Genomic DNA, 21,887 nt, shown 5'->3' with positions numbered 1-21,887 from the left:
TTGATATGTAGGGAACAGAGTAATTGGTTTACATGGTTATTAAAAAAATAATCAAAAAATAAAATATAATAATAATAATAATAATAATATTAGCAAAAAGTGGGGTCTCGTTGGTAGTATTTTGTCTTATTATACATATACAATATCTTACAAAAATGATTACACCCCATTTACACCTCACATATTTTTTAATATTTTAATATGTTCTAATAGGACAACACTAAAGATATGAACTTTGATCCAATATAAAGTAGTCAGTGCACAGATTGTATAAGAGTGTACATTAACTGTACCCTCAAAATAACCCAATACACAGTCATTAATGTCTAAACCACTGGCAACAATTGTGAGTTCACCCCTAAGTAAAAACATCAATATTTTGTGTTGGCCCCATTATTTTATAGTGCATTAACTCTCTTGGGCATAGAGTTCACTAGAGCTTCACAGCTTGCCACTAGAATCCTCTACCACCCATGACATGACAGAGCTGGTGGACATGGTGGACCTTCCGTATTAGGATGTCCCACAAATGATGGCCAGTCCATCACCTTTGTCTTTAGTTTACTGTGCTAGAAAAATTACATGTGGCCCTGTTTCCATAAGGAGGGGATCATGCTCCGCCTCAGAATGTCACACTGAATGTTGGAATTCAGCTCCCAGTGCCAAAAGCACTTATATAGCCCCAGACCACAATGCTACTACCACCACCATGCTTGACTGTACACTACCTTACATTGTATCAAAGTGTCAGATCTTCAGCAATGTCCTATGAAAATATTTAATATGTACGAAATGTGAGGGGTGTACTCATTTTGTAAGATACTCTACATATATGAATCTACATATTTATTATTAATAATACTAAAATATTGAGAAAACGTTATCTTTGGTACTAAATTTCTTTTTTTTCTGGCAACCAATTTTTAGTAAAAACAAACACACAGATATCATCTATAACAGTCTGCAAAGCTGACCTTGGCAAAATGTCCAAACATATCCACCCAGCCCTTTTAATTAGTGATTTTAACTACTCCAGGGTGCACCCATTGCTGACACAGGCATTCAACTGCACCACACAGCTTGTGTAATCTCCCTGGAAAAGCACTGCCAATAGAATGGGATGTTCTGGAGCATTTTCACATGAGTCAAAGGTCTTCATGCTCAATGTTAAGCATTGGCTATAACATTATAAAGCCCTCCAGAACTGGGCTGTAGAGCAATGTGATTGCATTGACTAGACTCATGAAGCTTCAGCCAATATATTGGGAATGGTTTGGAGTGAAGTTTTTGATCTAGAACTCACCCAATATCGGCACTAGATTTTGTTAATTCACTTGCAGTGACTGGTTTACAGACCAATCTTTGGTGTAAAACCTTTCCAGAGTGGAGGATGTTGAACAAAGACAAATTCAACACAATGCACACAACATGGCCTTCAGCTGGCAGCCTACACAATGACCAGCTCAACCCATAACTTATTAATGTGACCCTTCACATCTTTACTTGCATGTGAAGACCTCCCCCCCTGCCCCCCAGACGTCATAGGTAAGTATGTTTGGGTTTTGTGTAGCACAAACCACATGTGGGATCATGGAATGCGGGCTGTTATCTCCTTGTGCTTTACAGACCTGAGATTGGTAACAGAGCTGACTGCCGTAATTCTTCCTAAAGGATTTCTGCACCTCCAACAACATGAGACGAGTTTCACCATTCAGTCATTTAGACAAGATGGGCCAAAATAAAGAGTCTGGGTTTTAATGATTTGTGATGGTTAGCATCAGTCTAACGATCTTCTAATAATCTTGTCAGTCCTCCAATAGACTTGCATACCATTGTGTGTCAGATCAGCTTTAGCATCGTATCCAAAATGCTATTATCTCACGCAGAAAAAGGGTGCAAAATCCCATCCAATAAGCACAGCTCAGTGTTGAGTCTGACTCGTTCTAGAAAACTGGTATCTCTAAGATCAGCCCGAGAAGAGAGCAGCACCTGCATATGGGCCTGTGCACATTATCAGCCAATCAGATCTGAGCACAGCCTGGGCCATAGCGTTACAGAGGGGAAAAGGCCCATAGCGACAACATCCGCACAGAAGAACATTCCGGAACACACCTCCGGCGTGAGGTCCTTCATCTGAAACGGGCTCTCGAAGGTGACAAGTGACGGCAGAGTAAACATTCCAGGAAACAAGCAGGAAACATTCCATTATGAAAAATATAGAATACTATTATATTAAAACATAATTTAAGAAACCAACTGATCATTAATTATTGCTAAGGTTGTGGATGCTTAAGCTTTATTAGATGTGCACAATGATAGTATCTAATTACATGTAGGGCAAGTCAAACAGAAAATGTTTATATACAAAGCAGGAATATGATTAAAAAGCTAGAAAACCTAAAATGAAACCCATATACCATTGGCCATTGGGAGGTTAGAATGTTTGCTTCTTAGCACCTCTCAGCATTAGGGTCTTGGGTTCAAGTCCCTATGTGGGTGGAGTTTCCATGTTTTTCTTCCTTGTGTCCTGGTGAGTTTCCTTCGGGGACTCCAGTTTCCTCCCACAGTCCAAAAAGATGGAGATCAGGTGCACTGGTTACTTTAAATTTGACCTGGCCTGTGTGTGAGAATGTGTGTGTGTATGTCTGACCAAAAAATTATTTGCACCATGCACTATGGGCAGAGAAAGGAAGGAACTATGCAAGTGCAGCTTTAATTTGTTCATTAGATATTTCCTATTTTTCTATTAAAATGTTTAGAATTGATTTAGTGTTACTGATTATTTATTTGAATAAGGAATGTATTATTCAACATTAACAGGTATATATATTAAATAAATATTATAAATATTAATGTTTCTGTCAATATCCCCAGGTTTTTATAAACATTTTCTGTTTGACTGGGACATAACAATAATTATGTATAATATCGGTACAATCTTAGGTCTTAATGAAAGTAACAAAAAGGAATAGGATAAAAAAAAAACAACAACATAAAACCAGAGAATAAAGTCCAAAATACATTCCAAAATACAAAAGTTTACTCATACAGAGATACGACAGGGGCTATAATGATGTCTATAAAATCTATAACTGGCACTGTGCCAGGTAAACAACTGGATATCCACACAGAGAAAGAACCGGTCGAAGACGCACTGCATCATTTGAGATCAGTATAATGTTTAATAATTCATAATTGCAAGAAAATGTAACACACAGAAACATGAAGGCGCTCACTGCAAAAACATTCCAATAAAGGTTTATTTTAACTACAAGAAAAAAGGCATTAAACAAGGCTGATTGTTAAGTCCAGAGGGAATTCCTTACAGTCTTGAACAAAAGGAAACACCTGCAGAAAAAAAAGCCTTGCCTTTGTTTTATACAGCTGCTAAAGGCAGCATAATAAAGGACATTCACATAAAACCCGTAATGAAATTTAGAATATTCCCATACTGAAATGCAGTGGTTTCTTCATTTTTCTTATATTCTATTATTGTTTCTTATATTATTAAATGTTTGTCATTTATCCAAAAAAAATTAAAGTTCTACATGTTTTCCAATGCATGACAGCCAGCAATACAGATTTTATCTGCTGCTTTAAAAAGTTAGCACTACTTGATTTGGAAACTGTGCAAAGACACAAAAAAATCTGAAAATGTTGAGACAGTATGGAAAATTTGAATAAAAATCACAGTGTTTTAAACATCTACTTTGAATGCTGTTTGAATTCATACAGTATAAACCCAGAGACCCTCTACCCTCTCCTTTTGCAGCCATGCCTATGTAAATTGGTGCTGAATGTGCTTTGGATTATCCTATTGGAAATTGCATGCACGTCCTTGAAAAATATTTCTTCTTATATACGTTGATCTCAATGCAATTAATATTTCTGCAGACATCTGTATTGCCCGGTATTTTTTTTTTTGTGAATCTAACTTAGATTTGTAGTACTTGACAAACGTTTGCTCAGGTAATCTACGATACATGGCTTTATCAACTATTGCTGAAGGACTGTTCTTCATGCAATACCGTCTGAGGGACTAAAATCATAGGTGATCATCTGAGGCTGCACCCTTACACTTTACACTCTGAAATCCCACCCATTCTTTTAATTGATTAATTTAAGAAACATTATTTTTAAACATTTAAGTATTTTCTTAGGCAGCTGTTGATAAAGTGGAGACCCTTACCCACCTCTGCTTTTATACCAAATCATGTGGATACATATTAACAAATGAAATTACGTTGACCAGACAAGCCATGAGAAATCTTGGGTTTATACCATCTGCAATAAACTAAAATAAAAATAAATAAATAAAAGTCTCAATAAATGAAAACAGAAGCTTACATTTTCACATTTTCCTGTCTCAACTTTTTCTGATTTAGAACTAAACATGTTTTTTCTTGGCAATTGTGAGAACTGCACTGAAATAAAGTGCAAGAGTTCACCTTATGATAATCTTTTTTGTGGGGCATGATTTAAAAATTTTAATTAATTGATGATGGGTCATCTCCCTGTCTGTTTGAGACTGCACTATTGCACCTCAATAAAAGGCACTGGCACTTTAAATAAAACTCTTAGTCACACCTTTAATCTAGCTTAGGCAGCACATCTGTACCCTTCAGTACAACATTCTCCTTAATTTTTCTCTCCCTCACACAAATACGTACACCTGCACACTCTGGTGAGAAAGTGGAGAGAGTGAGGGGCAAAAAGAGAGAGAGAGAGAAACTGTGATCTACATACACTGTTTTGACTTTGTTAGGAATGCAATGTTTCCATAACACTGTGTCCAGGTGCAGTTAAAATGTCATCCAGGGCACACAGCCACGCTGTATGTGTATAGGTGTTGTTCTACACCTGATGCAGAACAGCTGTTGTGGTAGTCTGATGTACCAGCCCTGTTGCTACAGCAACATAGATAGCATCTTCCTCCACATGGCCCATGACTGACAGAACTGTACATTGCAAAAATGAAGCATCACATTCATGAAAACAGCAATTTGTATGCAACTGTCTTCTTGGAAAATAAGCCATTTGCTGGCAGTCTGCATGTTTTATTATTCATTCTGGATCTAATTGGAGTTGTGGAAGTGATGGCTAGATATAATCCAGATACCCGGGAATTAATTACCTGAAATAATGTACTAATAAAAGTGCAAACACCCTATCTAGTCCACACACAACTGCAGTTCATATACACTCTTAAAACTAAATGGTGCTACAAAAGGTTATTTGAGCAATGCCATTGAAGAACCACTTTAGTTCCACGAGTATCACAAGTTTGAATCCTGTGTCATGCTGCTTCGCCATGGAGCCTGAGAGTGCACAACTGACCAGCTCTCTCTGGGTGGGTAGATAACTCTCTTCACTCATCCCTCCCACTATGATGATGGTCAGCACAGGCATCTGGTGGCTGATGCATCAGTGCTGGGGAGACAGCGCTTTCCCGCAAGCGTGTTAGCAGCCTAATGATGCTAAATTGGCAGCATGTCAAAAGGAGGATTTTTGTTTTTGATTTCTTTTTTATTTTATTGAAGTCTTTTATAAACTTTCACAAAAATAGGTTCCTTAGGAAACCAAAAATGGTTCTTCTGTGGCTTTGCTCCAAAAAACTTTTTAAGAGTGTAAAAGAACATACCCTGTCTCATAATGTGTAAAACAGAACTACTTCTCTTGTCCACTTTTGCGAATCTTGTACCTCTCCATGAACTCAGCATGTTTCTGTCTCAGGATCTCCTGCTGCTTCTTAAAACCATTTACCCTGAAAAATAACCAGAAAAAAAAACAACAAAATGAAAGCAAACCTGGATAAAGAGCCTGTAATCAGATTTCACCACCCTGCTTGCTCTTCTAGTTCACTTCACTGTAAAAGCAAATTTGGATCCTAAAGGAACACTCTCAGTACAAATTACATCTTACATGATATTTGGCCAAGGATGTTTATTGACTGTGTGTGTGTGTGCATCATCTTTTTGCATGTAAATGTGCTGGCATGTTTTCCATACCTGGCTCTCTCTTTGGATTCATTGTAGATTCCAGTGATGACTCTGTCTTTTTCATCCATGAAGTTAGAATGTACTTCCTCTAGCTTCCTACATAGAGTAGAATACCAAATTATGTCAATGAGAGAGAACATAACACAATTTAAGTGAACAAGTTAAAACTGGTTCTAAATTGCCTTGTCCCTTGTGTCAGGGTCAAACACACCTGGGTCCTATTTTACGATTTCCCCGAAGGCTGCATCAGGTGCATCAAATTAGGAATGGAATAAGACTCTACAGGGTGACAAATCACAGAACCAGGACTTCCCTGATATCTGCAATTCTTCTCTAAAGGCTCATAATTACATTTCCTTTAATTTCGTTTTGTCCTAGATGTTCACTGTTGACATGTTGACAAGGTTTTATGAATGCAATTAGTTCTAATTAATTATACATCACTTTATAATTTCCAGTTTATGTGTAAGCTTTAAAAGCTGTTACAGTGATGTGAAAAATTATGTATGTAAATTATCTGTCGAGTTGTGTTCCTTCAAAACCAGCCTAGATCAGAAACATCAGTTATATGGTACAATGACATACTGCACACTAATAAATGTAAATTTAAACAATATAAACAAAAAAGAAAATAATGCCCAGTCCAATCATGTTATATCTTAGCAGGTCAAATGTCATGTGACAGAAACTAGTATCATATCCTATAACTGTGGAAACATGGAAGCTAAAATGTTTTTTATGGATTTCCCATCCATTTCACACCCACTATCAGGCCTTGACGGATTCACGTCACCCTGCCGTGACCACACTGGCGAGAGTTCAACCTTACTCACAAGATAACACCTCACAACGTATACAGGTGTGAGCAAGTCTATTTACAAAAAGCTATTCCATGACTTCTGGCATGTCGGAGTATAAATGGTTTAATAAAAAAGGTTTTACTTCAGTATTTTTAGCAGCATCATAGAGGATGTATTGGCTAAGTATCAGCATTAAGGTACTCAGATTGAATTTGAGGGCAGAAAAATGTGATCAGAACGTTCCTAACCACAGACTTAATGTTGAATAATTGATTTGTATAGACTCAAGAGTGAACAGTGCATTCTGAAACTTGAAACTAAGTGTGTACATACTGCACCAAAGGTAACGGTAGAATTCCGATTCATACCAATGTCTGTCTACTTCCTGTGACCCGTCTGTGGCACCTACCAATAGTAGCTTTTGTGTAAGAGGTTTTATAGAACATCGTTTTTATTCCCCCTTTTGTTCTTAAACTTTTATCTGTCCACCAGTGATGTAACAACAGTCTGTGATGTTTAGTGCCAATACAGGTGTAAAAACATGAACCAGATTATGACAGGCATGAATAAATAAACACAGGAACCAGGCGATGGCAGTGAATATACATTACTGAGGTTTATCTAGGCCATGGGACAGACTTTGAAAAAACAAACAGGAACATTATCAAATTTTCAATCAGCAACCAACCCACAAGCGGGGACAAAAGAAAAAAAACATATTTACAGACAACAATATTTAGGCATTTCTGAAACGTCAGAGGGAAGACTATTTTTCAGGATTATGGGAATTGGCATGAATTCTAAATATTGTTGTAGTGAGTGGAGGTTTCTCACACTACCTGAATCCAAAGTAGTGAACAGCGATGCTAAATAGCATGCCGGCGAGGCAGTAGCCCACCAGACGCAAATTCGTCTTTTTCTTTCTCTGCCACTGTTCCTCTGAGAAGTCTTGGGCATGTTGGAACTGCTCCCAGTAACGTATTCGCTCATCCGTCTCCGCACTGATATGTACACACACACACACACACACACACACACACACACACACACACACACACACACACAAACACACACACACACACACACAAAAGGCTTTAAGTTAAAAAGCTAGCACATACAGATGTTCACTTGAAATTAAGTGTATGCTTAAATGTATTTCTTCCTTCTTTTAATAAAAATTGGCCAAATAATTAATAAATATTATGACCCATGACTAAATAGGTGCTCTTGGGTCATCACTTGAGCAAAGCACTTAACCCCACACCAACCACAATTTCCTCTGCATCCACCCCTAATAGCAAACTGCTGATTGATGGATGAATCTTACCTTCGGTGGGATGTGTATCTAGAGGGAGGTCTAAAGGATTGCTCTCCAGTGTAATGGTGTTTAAGCCGCAGGTCATACTCTTTCCTGCTACCCTCCTTACTCAGCACTTTGTACGCCTCATTCAGCTTCACAAACTGGCTATGCAGGCTTGGGTTCGAAAGGTCACGGTCAGGATGGACCTAAATGAAAGAAAAGCAATTGAGATTCATATTTTTAGACAATGATGAAAAGAAATGGTCTAGATATTAAATGGCTTATGTCCAACATTTATGTGTTACACCCTAATACATTATAAGGAACAAAGTTTTATATCACCACATGTTGAATTATTAACTGCTGGAAAAATCTGGTAAAAAATCCTGTAGTGTTCATTAAAAAATATCATAATGTCTGTTTTTTCCAGTATCCCCAACTTTGAATGAAGCAAAATCATCTTGGTGTCACTGCAATTTAGCTCAATGTTGGGAGGAGGCGTTATAACCTAAAACAGTTTATTATGGATGTAATAAAGGATGTGAATGTGGTAAGGGCTGAAAATATGAGTAAAAGATGTGTAACTGTGCTGGACATTATAACATCACAAAATTGAAGTTCATAATATGCAATCCTTTAGCATAATCAGACAACAGATCAACAAAAATAAAATTACAGTAATCAGTTTAACATTTATTACAACCAAATCACCTGACGTCCTGATGAATTTCAAATTTTGAGAAATAGCACATCTAAATCCTATAATAAAAAAAAAAACTGACAATGATCTAAATGACCAGGACAGCTTACACAAAGCAGAAGCTGGTGTGAAGGCATACAACCAGGAACGCATTTGTTTAACACAAGTTGCTAAACCAGCCCATTCAGTCAGATCTATCATGCCTTCATCTAAATTCCCCTTATGGACAAAGCACCCTTATGTGCCAAACCCGCACAGACCCCGTATACTCACCTAATACACACATCTCACAGACACTTCACACCTCCCTAGCCATCCTTCACACGCAGGTACACAAGACACAAATAAAAAATACACGCACTCGAACACAATTTTTCTGCACAACTACGTTACAAACAGTAAAACCAGATATTCCATTTATACAAAACCAAATTTGACTAAATTACCAGATGGACTAACTCAAATCTCCAAACCTCTGATTTAGAGCATGTAAAACAATAAGTAAATAAATACATAAATAAATAAATAATCAACAGACCCTCCTCTAGTGGTGAAGCAGATAGTAAGACCAGAAATACAGCTGCTGTACATTTGCACATTTGTGGCCAAAACTAAACAAAATGACACTTTTGTCCAAATGCCAAATATGGACTTTTAAAAGAAAAAGTAATTACAAAACTTCCATAAAAATATTTATTTTGAACCCTTAACTTTTAATGTCCCAGCAGATAAAGCAATAAAGCCCAATATATCTTCTTCAGAAGTGCAATTTTATTTATGAATTTATTTTAGCAGTGCTACTCCAATCCCAATTACACATTCACATCAGTAGTGGAATTTTAGTTATACATTTACTTCAGCAGTGCAACTTTACTCATAGATTTTGTGAGCAAAATTCACACAGAGAAAGACTTTTTCAGTCTTTTGGCAAACATTACTATACTAGATCTTTATAGCTTGTATCTTTCAGCAGGAAAACAGCAACTTTGTGAAGAGGCAGTAAACTGATAAAGTGTATGCTTTTTATTTTTTTAATTTTTGGTCAAATAATTTTGGTTGCCAAGTATTTTGTGCATCACTATTTTGCATTCCTATTTTGTGCATACAACGTGTATGCTTTATATTATTTAATTTTCGGCCAAATAATTTTGGTTGCCAAGTATTTTGTGCATGTATTTCCAACGTGAGGAAAAAAAGAAAGATCCCCAAAATAGAATAAAAACCCTGCACTTGAGAATTGTGACCTTCAAAGGAAGAAAGCCTACATCAAACACCTCCTTTATAACCATAACAACAAAACAACAAGCTCTTCTCTGTACAATTTGTTTTAAAACAGACCTAAAGTAATTGCACCTAGAGAAATTTTATTTTTCATTTTAGAACCTCTATTGTCAGTGAAATAGAAACAAGCTGCCTTACACTGCCTGTTATTTGCGAGTGTGATATTTGTGTTTTTCTCATCTGATGTTTTAAACATGAAATGCCCCCTTGCTTAGATCTGGCATGGTTATAAGTCCCTACATCTGTTCACCTTGTCACATGGAGTGTGTTTTAAAGAGTTATGAAAACACTTAAAAGACAGTATCTACTGATAAAGGAAGTTAAAGGTGCCGCAGAATGGAAAGTTGTGTTTACCTTGGCATGGTTACACAAGGAGAGTTTGGTGCGTGGATGTGACATACTGTGAACCTCAAACACTGCTATCAATATAGTCTTTAGTCACTGACTTATTACATTTAGGTCACAGCATTTACATACACCCCAGTAGCACAAGCCCTGCTAGGCACAGTCAAAACTGGCATTGCTGTAGAATACAATACTTAGTTTAGGAAAATAAGATTGCTAAATAGGGAATCATAGAAAACAATGAAGACATGGGAAACAAGCAAGTATCAATTTTAGGCTAAAAGCAAAAACTTATTCACCATCTCATCGGCTACCTAACATCCCATATGGCTCCTGAATAATAAAATATTTATAATTAGGGTAGCTTTTCCATTAAAATTAAAATATAGAAAATAAATATTGGAAAAACAGTTCTATCTATAGTGCTAAAACAGAACACTATGCATTCTAAGGTTAAAACACAGTATGATAAATGGGCACATTAATCCAGTGCTGCCACAGTGAATAACACACTTTGTCCATGTAGAAAGGGAACAAAATTCTAACCTCATTTCATTCTTCCCCTCCTTTCCTCCTCTATGCCACTATTTCCCTTTTGCCTCTTTTAGGCCCAACCTAAAAATAATTTGTTTGCCTTTAACTTCTATGTCCTGTTTTGCTTAATGTACATGTCAAATGTAATGTAAAAATGCTGAAAACACACATTTACTAAAGCTACATTTAGGTAGGGATGTGCCAATCCATGTTTTGTCTGCGTTAATCTGATACAAATATCTCTCTGCTAAATACCGCCTAATTCTAATGCTATTCTACACAATACATGCATATAACATTGAGGTGAAGGTAAGATACTAAATTACTGTATACTTGGTCTGCACCACACACTGTATAGGATCAGGACATCCCTTCATTAAAATAACTATAAAAATGATGGGTGCAAGTAAATAAAAAAACATTTACGTACAATTAAAATAGTGGTAAGATAAGTAAACCTTTTTGGACTTCTCAAAAAATGCATTCTTTATTTCTTCAAGCGATGCGTTAGGTTTAACTCCAAGAAGGTCATAGTAACTTGTTGAGGACCTGCAAACATACAGAGAAACAATCAAAGCAATATTTAACTTCTGTCTAAGTACCTGCTAAGTATACAGTGACAACAATGGCATGTTTTTAAATTACATTTTGCAGACAAAGGCCATACAACTGCAAAGTCTACATAACAAGCCACTTAGATAAGTTCTGCCATAAAATGTAAAGCAACAGACTAGTAAAACTGAATTTGGAGTAAGTGCAGAAAAAAGGGAAATAAATTTGTAGTAACTACCAGATTTACTTATGGAAAAGAATACAGCTCAAACTTTGTATGCACGTCAAACAAAAAACCTGTGTGTTCATTTATGTTGTTTTATTATAACTTTTGGATTTTGTGAACATTTATTTAAACTGCTGAATGAACCAACAAGAAATAAAATGGAATAAAATCACTTTACATTTTTACACTTTAAGATTTTTGTCTTCCCTGAACGCACGGCCATATGTCAAGATGACAAAGGCAGGATCCAGACCTTAACTCCATTGAGAATCTTTGGGATGTTCTGGAGAAGGCTTTGTGCAGTGGTCAGACTCTACCATCATTAGTGCAAGATATTGGTAAAAAAAAATTATGCAATACTAGATTGAAATAAAGCTAAAGGCAGTCCAATTAAATATTAGATTGTGTGACTTTCTTTTTGGCCAGGCAAAAAGTATGCATTGTTCAAGTATCTGTGTAACATCTGTAGTGTCTTTGAGAATTAAAATGCAGTTTGTGTGAAATGTAACAAAAGCTACAAAGTTTCAACAAGGTTGAAAGTATAAAAACTTGCCTGTGTGCTGCTGAAACTGACAGTAAGCGCTGAGAGAACATATAGTAGCACCAACAGCTCTGACAAAGCCGCAGGTGTGCCTCCAACTGCATTCTACTCCGGCCGCTTCCAACACCTGATATCATACAAAATAATGTAATCAGAGATCATGCTTTAACCCATGAAAAAACACTATAATATAGTTCATACTGTAATTTATTGATAACATACACAAGATTATGCTGATTATTATACTTCTAATTTAAAAACTAGGTTGTAAAATGGTGAAAACACTCATTTTATATGAGCACACACAAGAATGAATCTAATTATTGGAGTTTCTGTGATGGTTCTGTGAAAATTTGAGGGCTTTGCATCTCCTGCAGGACACTTGGGCTGGATGCTGCCTGTTTTCTCTCTACTCCACTTAATAATTCCAGATCATTAACAGGAATCAAGCCAAATTCTGCAGTTTTGAAAAAAAGATGTAAAAACTAGACAAACATAACAAAACTAAAGGTTTGGAGGGCATTAACTGTTTGATTTGTATTCAGGAAAATATTGATTTTAAAATACAGTTCAGGAAAGAGCCAATTTTATGATTTTATTCATTATATTTTGACATTAGCAGATTTGCTTAATTACTTTTTTATATTTTCTATTACGATTACAATTGTGCTTTTCAGTAATGTTCCTTATCATAAATGAAAAGCTTTTAATGCAATGCTTGAATAAAAATCCTCAAGATTTAATGAAGTAATGTCAGGCCTACAATTGACAAAAATCCTGGCCTGTTAAAAGTTTAAGCATATTTTACGATTACGAACCTATAAATTGTGCCCATTAAACAAACAAAACTGCTTACACATACCTCTCAGTTGGAGTCCATTGGAATGCAACTTGTCAGCACTGTCAACACTGTGTAGCTAACTAGCTAGCTAGCTGGTCAGTTTCAAGTTGTGCTGTAAAGACAGAATGATGTTAACAGTAATAAACTTCTAGCATGATGCCATATTATTAGCTAATTAACTAATGTGAAAACAAGCCTATTTATTCGTTGGCTAGGAACAAAAATAAGAAATTTAACCTAGTTTTAGTTAGCCAACTGTCAGCTGACTAGCAAAGTAACTGTTACTTCCAAAGTTATAGAAAATAAAGTGAGCATGTCATTCAGTCAGGGATAGCTAACTAGCTAAATGATTCAACAGTGTTTAAGCTACTTAACTAAGCTAGCTAGATATCCAAATAGTTAACGTTACAGACCTAAAGGAATAGCAATTAGTAGATAATAGAGTTAGCAAGCTAACAAGCTAAATTAGCTAGCTAGCTCTAGTTAGCCAACTCGTCCTCAATCCAAAAACTGACATGCACTGAAGGGTTTAACGTTACATTTTATACAGTTAATTAAACTTAAATTGTGATAAAATAAAAATAAACCGTAAAAACGTAGCTTTAACTACCAATAGAACTTAATAGCTAGTTTAGCCAACTATAACACAGACCACTGCAGTTTCATAACGAATGAATCAGGGAACAGTTGCATAAACTGCAGTCACTCATCCAGCTGACTGACCAGCAGCAGATCAGATTGCTCCGCTTTACCTTCTCGTGTTTTCACCAGGTTAACCCTTCCTGTGTCTCTAAATGCCCACTGAATTTGTTTGTTTGGTTTGTGGGCTGTTGCTCTGTTTTCACCTCCAAACATTTCCATCCATTGTTATTGTACAATCTCTGTTTTTCTTGTTCCAAAATAAAAGTCCCGAAAACCTCCACTGTTCAACGTAAAAAATAATGGAAAAATTTTAAATCATATTAGACTCTCATTTTTTTTCTTTCTTTAACATATAAAGTGTTAAAGGTTAACTGAGTGGTCTGACAACGTTGGTTTATTCCTTTCTATAAAAGTTAGTGGAACTGGATTTTACTTAAAGGAGTTTAGACTTGTACACATTTCATGAAATTACAATAAATACAAAGACATCTGTAATAAGACAAAATGACAATCATTGGGCAAAAAAAGATACACAGAGCAAAACATAACATGTTCATTTTTTAGCATTCTTTTCTTTTGTATGTAAAACATTTCTCCTCTCATATGATCACATCTCAGATGATTTCTGTCATTCTGTAACATAATCTGCATTTTCTTTTGTTTTTTGTAAATGTATAATTGTAATTAAATGTTTTTTAATAATTAAAATACAATTCCACTCAATTGTTTTTAAGAAAAGTAAAAAAAAACTTTATTTTCATTTTAAAAATATATAAAAAGACATTTTTACATCACTAATAAATTAATACTACAGTAGCTTACAGCTTAATTCATTGTCCTTTATCGTTAGACACAATGGGTTATCCACTTTTAAAAACAGACACAAAATAACTTCATATGATACTATATTATGGTAATACGTAAATGTAGTTTAGTTGTTTGGTATGGAGTGTATGTGGAGGTAATTGTCTAAGAGGTAGGATGCCCTCAGACGTTGTTCTTCATCATTATTATATTGAATGGCTTCCATCAACTGAATACCATTCAGCTTAATAAACTCTTCCGTGACCTGCATGTAGAAATGAAAGAGGTTTAAATCTATATTAATGATTGAGCATTTCACATTAAACCATTTAATAACCTTTGTTTACATCCAAACAATTCATTTATGCATACATTTATAACAAAATTTAAACTGATTCTTCTTAGGAGACTCACATTGCTGATTTCTTTACCTGCTATTCCTTCTTAGTTAGCCAGTATTTCCTAGATCAATGTATTTTTAAATAAGTGATAAATTAGCATATGTAGTATATACAGCTCTGGAAAAAAAGAGCACACTTAATTAGTAGAACTCTTGAAACTGTTTTCTTTGCATTATTTGAGGTCTAAAAGCTCTGCATCTTTTTTGTTTTTTTAGCCATTTCTCATTTTCTGCAAATAAATGCTCTAAATCACAATATTTTTATTTGGAATTTAGGAGAAATGTTGTCCATAGTTAATAAAATGAAACATTAATGTTCATTTTACTCAAACTTATACCTATAAATAGCAAAATCAGAGAAACTGATTCAGAAACTGGTGTGGTCTCTTATTTGTTTTCCAGAGCTGAATATATTAATATACATCAGCAACCACTGGAAGTTGTAAGCCTGGGCTTCTCCAGATGTACTTACATTAGGGCTGCTGGCGATCAGCAAGTACAATACCTCCAGGCTCATGGTCACAACATCTGGATCGGCCATTTTGAGTGTAGCACAAATAGCTGGGAGCAGGCCTGCCTGGGTCAGCTGAGCACAATATCCTGTCCCGTTGTGGGCAACATTACCCAGAATTCTCAGCACCTACTCACAGAAAAAAGGACCAAGATAAACTACAATAGCTCATAATAGAGAATGCTACTACAGGAGGCATGTAGTGTCTAAGGAAGACCTGCTATAGACAGGAGTCCAAAAAATACTTTATTTACCAGTGAATGCATTCACAACTGGGTAAATGTTTCAGTGTGTGCGCATCGGTCCTCCTTACCATAATGTTTATTCCCTTAGAGAAGGGCAAAAGTGGGATCAGCGCAGGCACCACATTGAAGAACAGCAATGCTGAGCAAAACAGAGTGGAACCAGCTGCAAATAGTACCAGGACACTTTTAATACCTGGATGATTCTGTACACTTTGGTTTCAAGCTTATCTATCAGGTTAACAGATGTAGCTCTTGCTCAAGGCTTTGTCTACTAGTGTTACCTGTGAGGTTGTTGAGGACCCACAGGCTCTCCCTGGTCAGAGCAGAGTGGGTGGGTAGGTAAGCCTGGCTGAACACACACAAAGCAGCTAAGAGACGGGCATCTTCTAAACCCACAGGACATCTACCACCCTCACACACCCCACTGGCAAGAAGGTTCCCCAGGCAACGCAGCAGGGGCCAGAGAAGCTACAAAGCAAAGAGAAACAAAATGACTTATCATAATGACATTGTAGATCAGCTATATTTACACTAGAAGGTGTGTTAGACTATTGTTATTAAAAATATTACACTTAACAACTGCTTATAATACAGAACAGAAAAAAACTCACCAGTTCCAGGCCTTCTTCAGTGCTTCCTTTAACTACAGCACCACCTAGTGTGACCAAAAGGCTACTGCACCGTTCAAGGACACCTTGAGTCAGCAAGGCAGAGGCATCACAAGTACTGTTATTAAAAAAGAGAGAGAGAAATGGAGGTAATTCAATACATACAGATGAACATTGTGGACGAAAAAAGCACACAACACAAATAGTAGTAAACCGAACACTGGTCATTTTGTCATTTTAGGATTGCAATTTCATCAGAATTAAACAAAATCACTAATCAGTTTTAGGTAGAAAAACAATAAACATTCAGACTTTAATAACTTTCATCTCTGATTTATGAAAAAAAATATCCTGAGAAACAAAAATACTGCATAAGGTGATAAAATTTTTCGTACCGTGAAACTATGTAATGTAAACACCAGGCACATTCGATTGCTGGTCCCAAACCAAACTCAGGATCTGGCTTCAAATAGGAGATCAAATGAGGGACCAATCCAGAAGACACAACCTGCCTAAGAAACAAAATATTTATTATTTGTAATGCATTATATTATGCATTATTATATGGAATATACAGGATGTTTATAATCTTTGTTTAAATTGATTTATATTATAATGATTTAGTTTTTTTCGAGTGTGGTTGTTTATCATAACTCATTCTATAAAAGCTCTCACTCACTGAATAACTCGGTCAGCTGCTTCTTTATCCTGGAGAAGTTGAGAAAGAGTAAAGCCAGCAGCCTCCACCACTGCCAGGTTATTTCTCTGATTCTAGGGACAACATACAAAAAATATTTAAATTTCACGAAACAAAAAAAAAAACAAAAAAAAAACAACAACAACAAAAAAAAACCTAGGAATTGTTATCATGGGCAATGTATTGTTATATGCCCTGTGATTCTCACCATAGTAATCACCATATTTAGGAACATTTCAACCAGGTTTTAAAAGGCATGGCAATCACTGTGTATTCATTAGCTGATAATTTTTAATTCAAAAGCAAATACAGAATTGAAATATTGGAAAGTAATTAATAGCATTTAGACATGTTTTATCCTCTGGAAGATTTAAGGGGAGAGGAATTAAGCAAGCTAATATTCTCCTCATTGTTTACCTGAATGCAGTTGGTGAGGGCACACACTATCCCTTGAGCAAGCAGCCTCTCTCTTACTTTAGCACCCTCAGTCCACAGGTTCCCTAATGTGTACAGGCAAAGCTCCTGTAAAAGCATAAATACACAGAGGGAAACAGAAAAATGTTGTGAAACAGGTAAATCATATAAACAAGATGAATAATTGTCAAATAATAACATTGTTTTTACTAACTGTGAGCTTGGCATTGGGGTTGGACAGGTAAGTGAGGAGGTAAGGGGTGGCAGGCAAACATGACTGACCCACGCCAGGGTGAGGAGAGTGAGAGAGCTCATAAAAACACCTCGCTGCTTCCAGCTGACACTGAGCATTGTGTCCGCTCAGCTGCCCAACCAGGACATACATGCTGTTCTCTAGCCTGTTCGAAAATAAAGAGACAATCTTGTAAGGGCATAATCTAGAAAACGATAATGCCGCTCTACACCAAAATTAATAGTTCACATAAGTCCTTCACTTTCAAGAGCACATAACTTTTTTAAGAAGCTTGGGGTACACGTAGATATATTAGTAGCAAAATTTGTCTCCCCACCCCCTACACAAGAAAATGGTTTGTTGACTCAAGGCAACAGTATCCTTCAAAGTTACTGTAATGTTGTTGTCTTTAGGCAACAAATAAAGGAAAACTGATTTAGTGAATAAATGAAAAAAATATATATTTATTTAAATAGCAAAAAAGTCACTCATGCTTCATTGATACATAGTCAGTTTATACAGATACATAAAACATAAAACAAGACGTGCATTTAAAAGTAATGTAAATACTTAGTAAAGATCAGGTGTGTCTGAGGGTCTCTCAGCACCTTCCTCAGAAAAGCAAGACGTGCAGCTTTTTCCTCTCCACCGTGCTGTACATTACGTATCATCTCCTGCAACTACACACACATACATTCTCCATATTCTACATTTTACTTGTAATTAAAAATCTCCTCCATAAGACTGGCTGCTAACACTTGTGTGGTAACATTGTTTACCAAAATATTACTTCCTAATCATGATTTACATGATTTTTTGCGACAAATACATGTAAAGGAATTTAAATTCAAATTTCAGAATGTCTACATTGTATTACATAAACGTTCTTGGCATTTTAGGTGGGTGTAATTGCCTTATTATGCTAATAAATCTTAATTAAAATAGTAACATTAATTATCTTAAAACAACAATAATATTATTGCAATAATATCTAGAACAGTATATACTAGTGGTGGGTGATATGGCTCTAAAATAATATCACAATATTTCAGGGTATTTTTGCGATATAGGAAAACTAAAATAATTCATTCATTTCACGAATATAGTATAATAGTATAACAGTATAATCATAATGTGGCAAAATAAATAATATAGCATAAAATAATATAATGCAGCAAATAATATTGCAGACTATTTAGTGCATGCATATAAACTGCAAACTAAAACAATTATACAATAAATAAACCTAAGGCTTCACAGTAAATAATAAACTACTTTTAAGACAGAACATCTCTATTATCACAATATGGATTTTTAATATCATGATATTTCTGCGTCATGATATATTGTATACGATATAATATTGCCCACCCCTAGTATATACTGTTATTTTGAGAGATCTAACCACAACTGTGCATTTCATTAACTAACTGCTCCAGGAGGACAGTTTTTTTTAAGTATGAAGAGGACAGTTAGTTAGGTTAGTTATTTAGTTAAGTTACTTGTTCTTGAGATAGAGGGGACGCATCAGTTTCCATAAACTCTCTCTCCTGATGCTCATCTTCATTTAACAGGACTCTTTTGCTGATGAGCTGTCTGTCTCTCCTCGCCTGTCTCAGAGCTGTAAAGAAAATGTTTATTATATTTTATTATAAAATACCTGATCATATAAACAAATAATACTGTATAAATAATAATACTGTATAAAGAATAGTACTGCATGAGGTTAGATGTATCTTGTAAATGTCTAAGTTACCTTTCTCATGCTCTCTTCTCTTGTGCTTAAACTCCTCCAGATCCTTCGCTGAGCGGCTCGCCTTATGTTGGACTGCTTGTAAACGCCACATCTTCACGTGTTATTCCTGTTTATTCAGTGTGATTAAGTGTTTACACCACTAGCCAGGTGTCGGTATTAATATACTTACACGCTGTCAGTCTGACTGCGCTCAAACGCTCTTTTCGCGGAACTACAAACATATCGTAAACACTGGCAGGACGAATCAAACTGCTGCGACAGGAAGTTGCCTTACAGAATTTAAAATAAAAGTCCCCCAATTGCGATTTAAAAACGGATCTGAAAGGTTGTGTATACTAGTGCATCTCAAAAATAAATCTTTGAAAAGTTACACAGAGAGTGACCTAAGCGTTTATTTCTTTAACTGTGGATGATTATGGCTTACAGCCAATGAAAACCCAAAAATCAGTGTCTCAGAAAATTAGAATATTATTAAAGACCAATTGGTACTTTTGGAAGTGTGGGCAGTGTGCCAAGTCCTGCTGGAAAATGAAATCTGCATCTTTATTGTGAGCAGAAAGAAGCATGAAGTGCTGTAAGATTCTCTGGGAAAACACTGCACTGACTTTGGACTTGATAATAAAACACAGTGAACCAACCCCAGCAGATGGCATCGCTCTCCAAACCTTCATTGACCATCAGTAAATTTTACATTTCATTTGGAAATCAAGGGAGAAAGAGTGGAGAGGCACACAGTCCAAGCTGTTTGAGGTCTAGTGTGATGTTTCCACAATCATCTGCTGGTGTTGAAGTTGGTCTAAATATGATTGGGCTGATTTGATAGTCCAGACTTTAAAGAAATATGTAGGTATGTATGCCACCCCCCCACTCATTTTTCACTTCATGCTGAAATCCTCATATATAGATTGCGCACTGTTACTATTATTTTCTATATTGTGCAACATTAATGTATATATTGCTATTCATATTTATTATATTATTATGTCTATATTTTATATTCAAGTCAATATATATATATATATATATATATATATATATATATATATATATATATATATATATATATATATTTTTTTTTTATTCATACATTTGTTTAATGGTTATATCTTATTGTTTGACGTGTGAAGTGTGCAGGTATCAAAGGGTTAGTTGCACTCATACTCAGATTTTTCTACGCTTTCAGCATTTAATCAAGGTTAAATCAACATTGAATTATGTTTTGTATTTTTAATAATGAATCAATATTGAAATTGTTGTCATTTATATGTCTTACCTTTCAAAATTTAATAAATTATAGAGTATGTTCCTTTTGTATTCCCTATTATTTATTCTTAAAAAGCATGCTTATTCAGGAATAAAAAAGGCTACCAGTTACACACCAATATTATGTAAAATTATTACTAATAGTAATAGTTCGTGCTCAATAATTTGTTTAACTGGGTGGATAATACAGCCATTATTAGTGATTTCCATATAATAAAAGGTCACACAGAATAAAGCATTAAATATAGTGTATACATAACTAAAGCATCATTAAGCAAATATGTGTTAATCATATTTTTAATAATAATTAACATTAATAATTTGTGTTACTTAAAATAAAATGTAACCTAAAAGTCATTTCAGCATCTTCTCCAGCAGGGGCACACACACACACACACACACACACACACACACACACACACACAGACTAGTCCAGTCTGCTGGAGAAACACCTGTATCTGTGTGGTGTTGCTGAACGCTGGTGAATATCAGCTCTACAGGGTGAGGAGAGGAGCATCATGCCCAGTAAGTTCTGCTGCAGACTGGATGTTTAATCAGATCAGACATGTGTATGTTGTATTGAGATCTTCCCTTCTGATTTCTGTCCTCATGTGAATTCTGCTGTAAAGGTCGAGGGGGCAGTGCTAATGATCCGTGCTGGAGCGTCGCCCAGGTGAAGGGTCCAGCTGAAGTAACCCCAACAGAAGGTAAGAATCACTGCTGTCACATTTACACCGCACGCTGTGGGATTTGCCCTGGAAAAAGGACAATAACACACTGTTTATTGAAATATCAATATATATATATATATATATATATATATATATATATATATATATATATATATATATATATATATATATATATATATATATCAATATATTTATTGAAAATATCAATATTATATTGTATCACTATATTTTGTTTTGCATTACTGTATACATTTTACTAACACAGTATTGATATTGATGTGTAATTGTTAAAAAAACTTGTAAATAATTGTGTCAGACAGTGGTTTATTTTGTGTTGTGTTAAAACTCTCCCCACTAGATAACAATGTTGTACCCCATTTTTGGATGCCACTTTTAGAATTGCATTAAAAGTTTGCTTTTCTTTTATCCAGATTTTATACATTTGATATTGTGTTTTTATACTATGAATGTTTTTTCCTATGCCTTGGATACAGTATCGCAATA

The 21,887-nt window shown here is 35.4% G+C and overlaps 2 protein-coding genes across 4 annotated transcripts; both read right to left on the bottom strand.

Moving 5' to 3' along the window:
* Positions 1-3,159: 3,159 nt before the first annotated feature.
* Positions 3,160-14,026, bottom strand: dnajc4 (DnaJ (Hsp40) homolog, subfamily C, member 4). 3 transcript variants are annotated; one of them, XM_007247430.4, is made up of 8 exons: positions 13,872-14,026; positions 13,141-13,231; positions 12,291-12,405; positions 11,418-11,508; positions 8,127-8,305; positions 7,639-7,800; positions 6,009-6,095; positions 3,160-5,764 (listed from the first exon to the last, which is right to left on the bottom strand). In XM_007247430.4, the coding sequence occupies exons 3-8, from the start codon at positions 12,380-12,382 to the stop codon at positions 5,668-5,670; spliced, it is 708 nt and encodes a 235-aa protein (XP_007247492.1). In that variant the 5' UTR covers positions 12,383-12,405; positions 13,141-13,231; positions 13,872-14,026; the 3' UTR covers positions 3,160-5,667. The 3 variants fall into 3 exon arrangements, with proteins under 3 accessions (XP_007247492.1, XP_022539279.1, XP_007247494.1); XM_022683558.2 differs by lacking the exon at positions 13,872-14,026 and adding an exon at positions 13,772-13,790; XM_007247432.4 differs by lacking the exons at positions 12,291-12,405; positions 13,141-13,231; positions 13,872-14,026 and having other exon boundaries at positions 11,390-11,477.
* Positions 14,027-14,520: 494 nt separating this feature from the next.
* On the bottom strand, positions 14,521-20,249 carry tmco6 (transmembrane and coiled-coil domains 6). Its single transcript, XM_022683559.2, has 12 exons — positions 19,429-20,249; positions 19,175-19,293; positions 18,243-18,352; positions 17,655-17,838; positions 17,444-17,548; positions 17,009-17,100; positions 16,725-16,841; positions 16,333-16,447; positions 16,003-16,189; positions 15,790-15,884; positions 15,438-15,605; positions 14,521-14,830 (listed from the first exon to the last, which is right to left on the bottom strand). Exons 1-12 carry the CDS (start codon positions 19,517-19,519, stop codon positions 14,693-14,695), a joined length of 1,521 nt encoding a protein of 506 aa, XP_022539280.2. The 5' UTR covers positions 19,520-20,249; the 3' UTR covers positions 14,521-14,692.
* Between the last annotated feature and the right edge of the window lie 1,638 nt (positions 20,250-21,887).

Source organism: Astyanax mexicanus, chromosome 10 (assembly GCF_023375975.1).
Source record: "Astyanax mexicanus isolate ESR-SI-001 chromosome 10, AstMex3_surface, whole genome shotgun sequence".
NCBI classification, from domain to species: Eukaryota; Metazoa; Chordata; class Actinopteri; order Characiformes; family Acestrorhamphidae; genus Astyanax; species Astyanax mexicanus.
Note: the sequence above shows the minus strand (reverse complement) of the source record. Positions and strands in the feature narration are given on the sequence as shown.

Coding starts and splice junctions, on each gene's coding strand:
- dnajc4 (XM_007247430.4), bottom strand. CDS start 12,382: ATGCAGTTGGAGGCACACCTGCGGCTTTGTCAGAGCTGTTGGTGCTAC. Junction 8,306..11,417: donor TTTTTGAGAAGTCCAAAAAG/GTTTACTTATCT, acceptor TCTTTCATTTAG/GTCCATCCTGACCGTGACCT. Junction 7,801..8,126: donor AGATACACATCCCACCGAAG/GTAAGATTCATC, acceptor TGTACATATCAG/TGCGGAGACGGATGAGCGAA.
- tmco6 (XM_022683559.2), bottom strand. CDS start 19,519: ATGTGGCGTTTACAAGCAGTCCAACATAAGGCGAGCCGCTCAGCGAAG. Junction 17,839..18,242: donor ACACACCTGATCTTTACTAA/GTATTTACATTA, acceptor ATTTTCGAACAG/GCTAGAGAACAGCATGTATG. Junction 16,448..16,724: donor TTACATTACATAGTTTCACG/GTACGAAAAATT, acceptor TTTTAATAACAG/TACTTGTGATGCCTCTGCCT.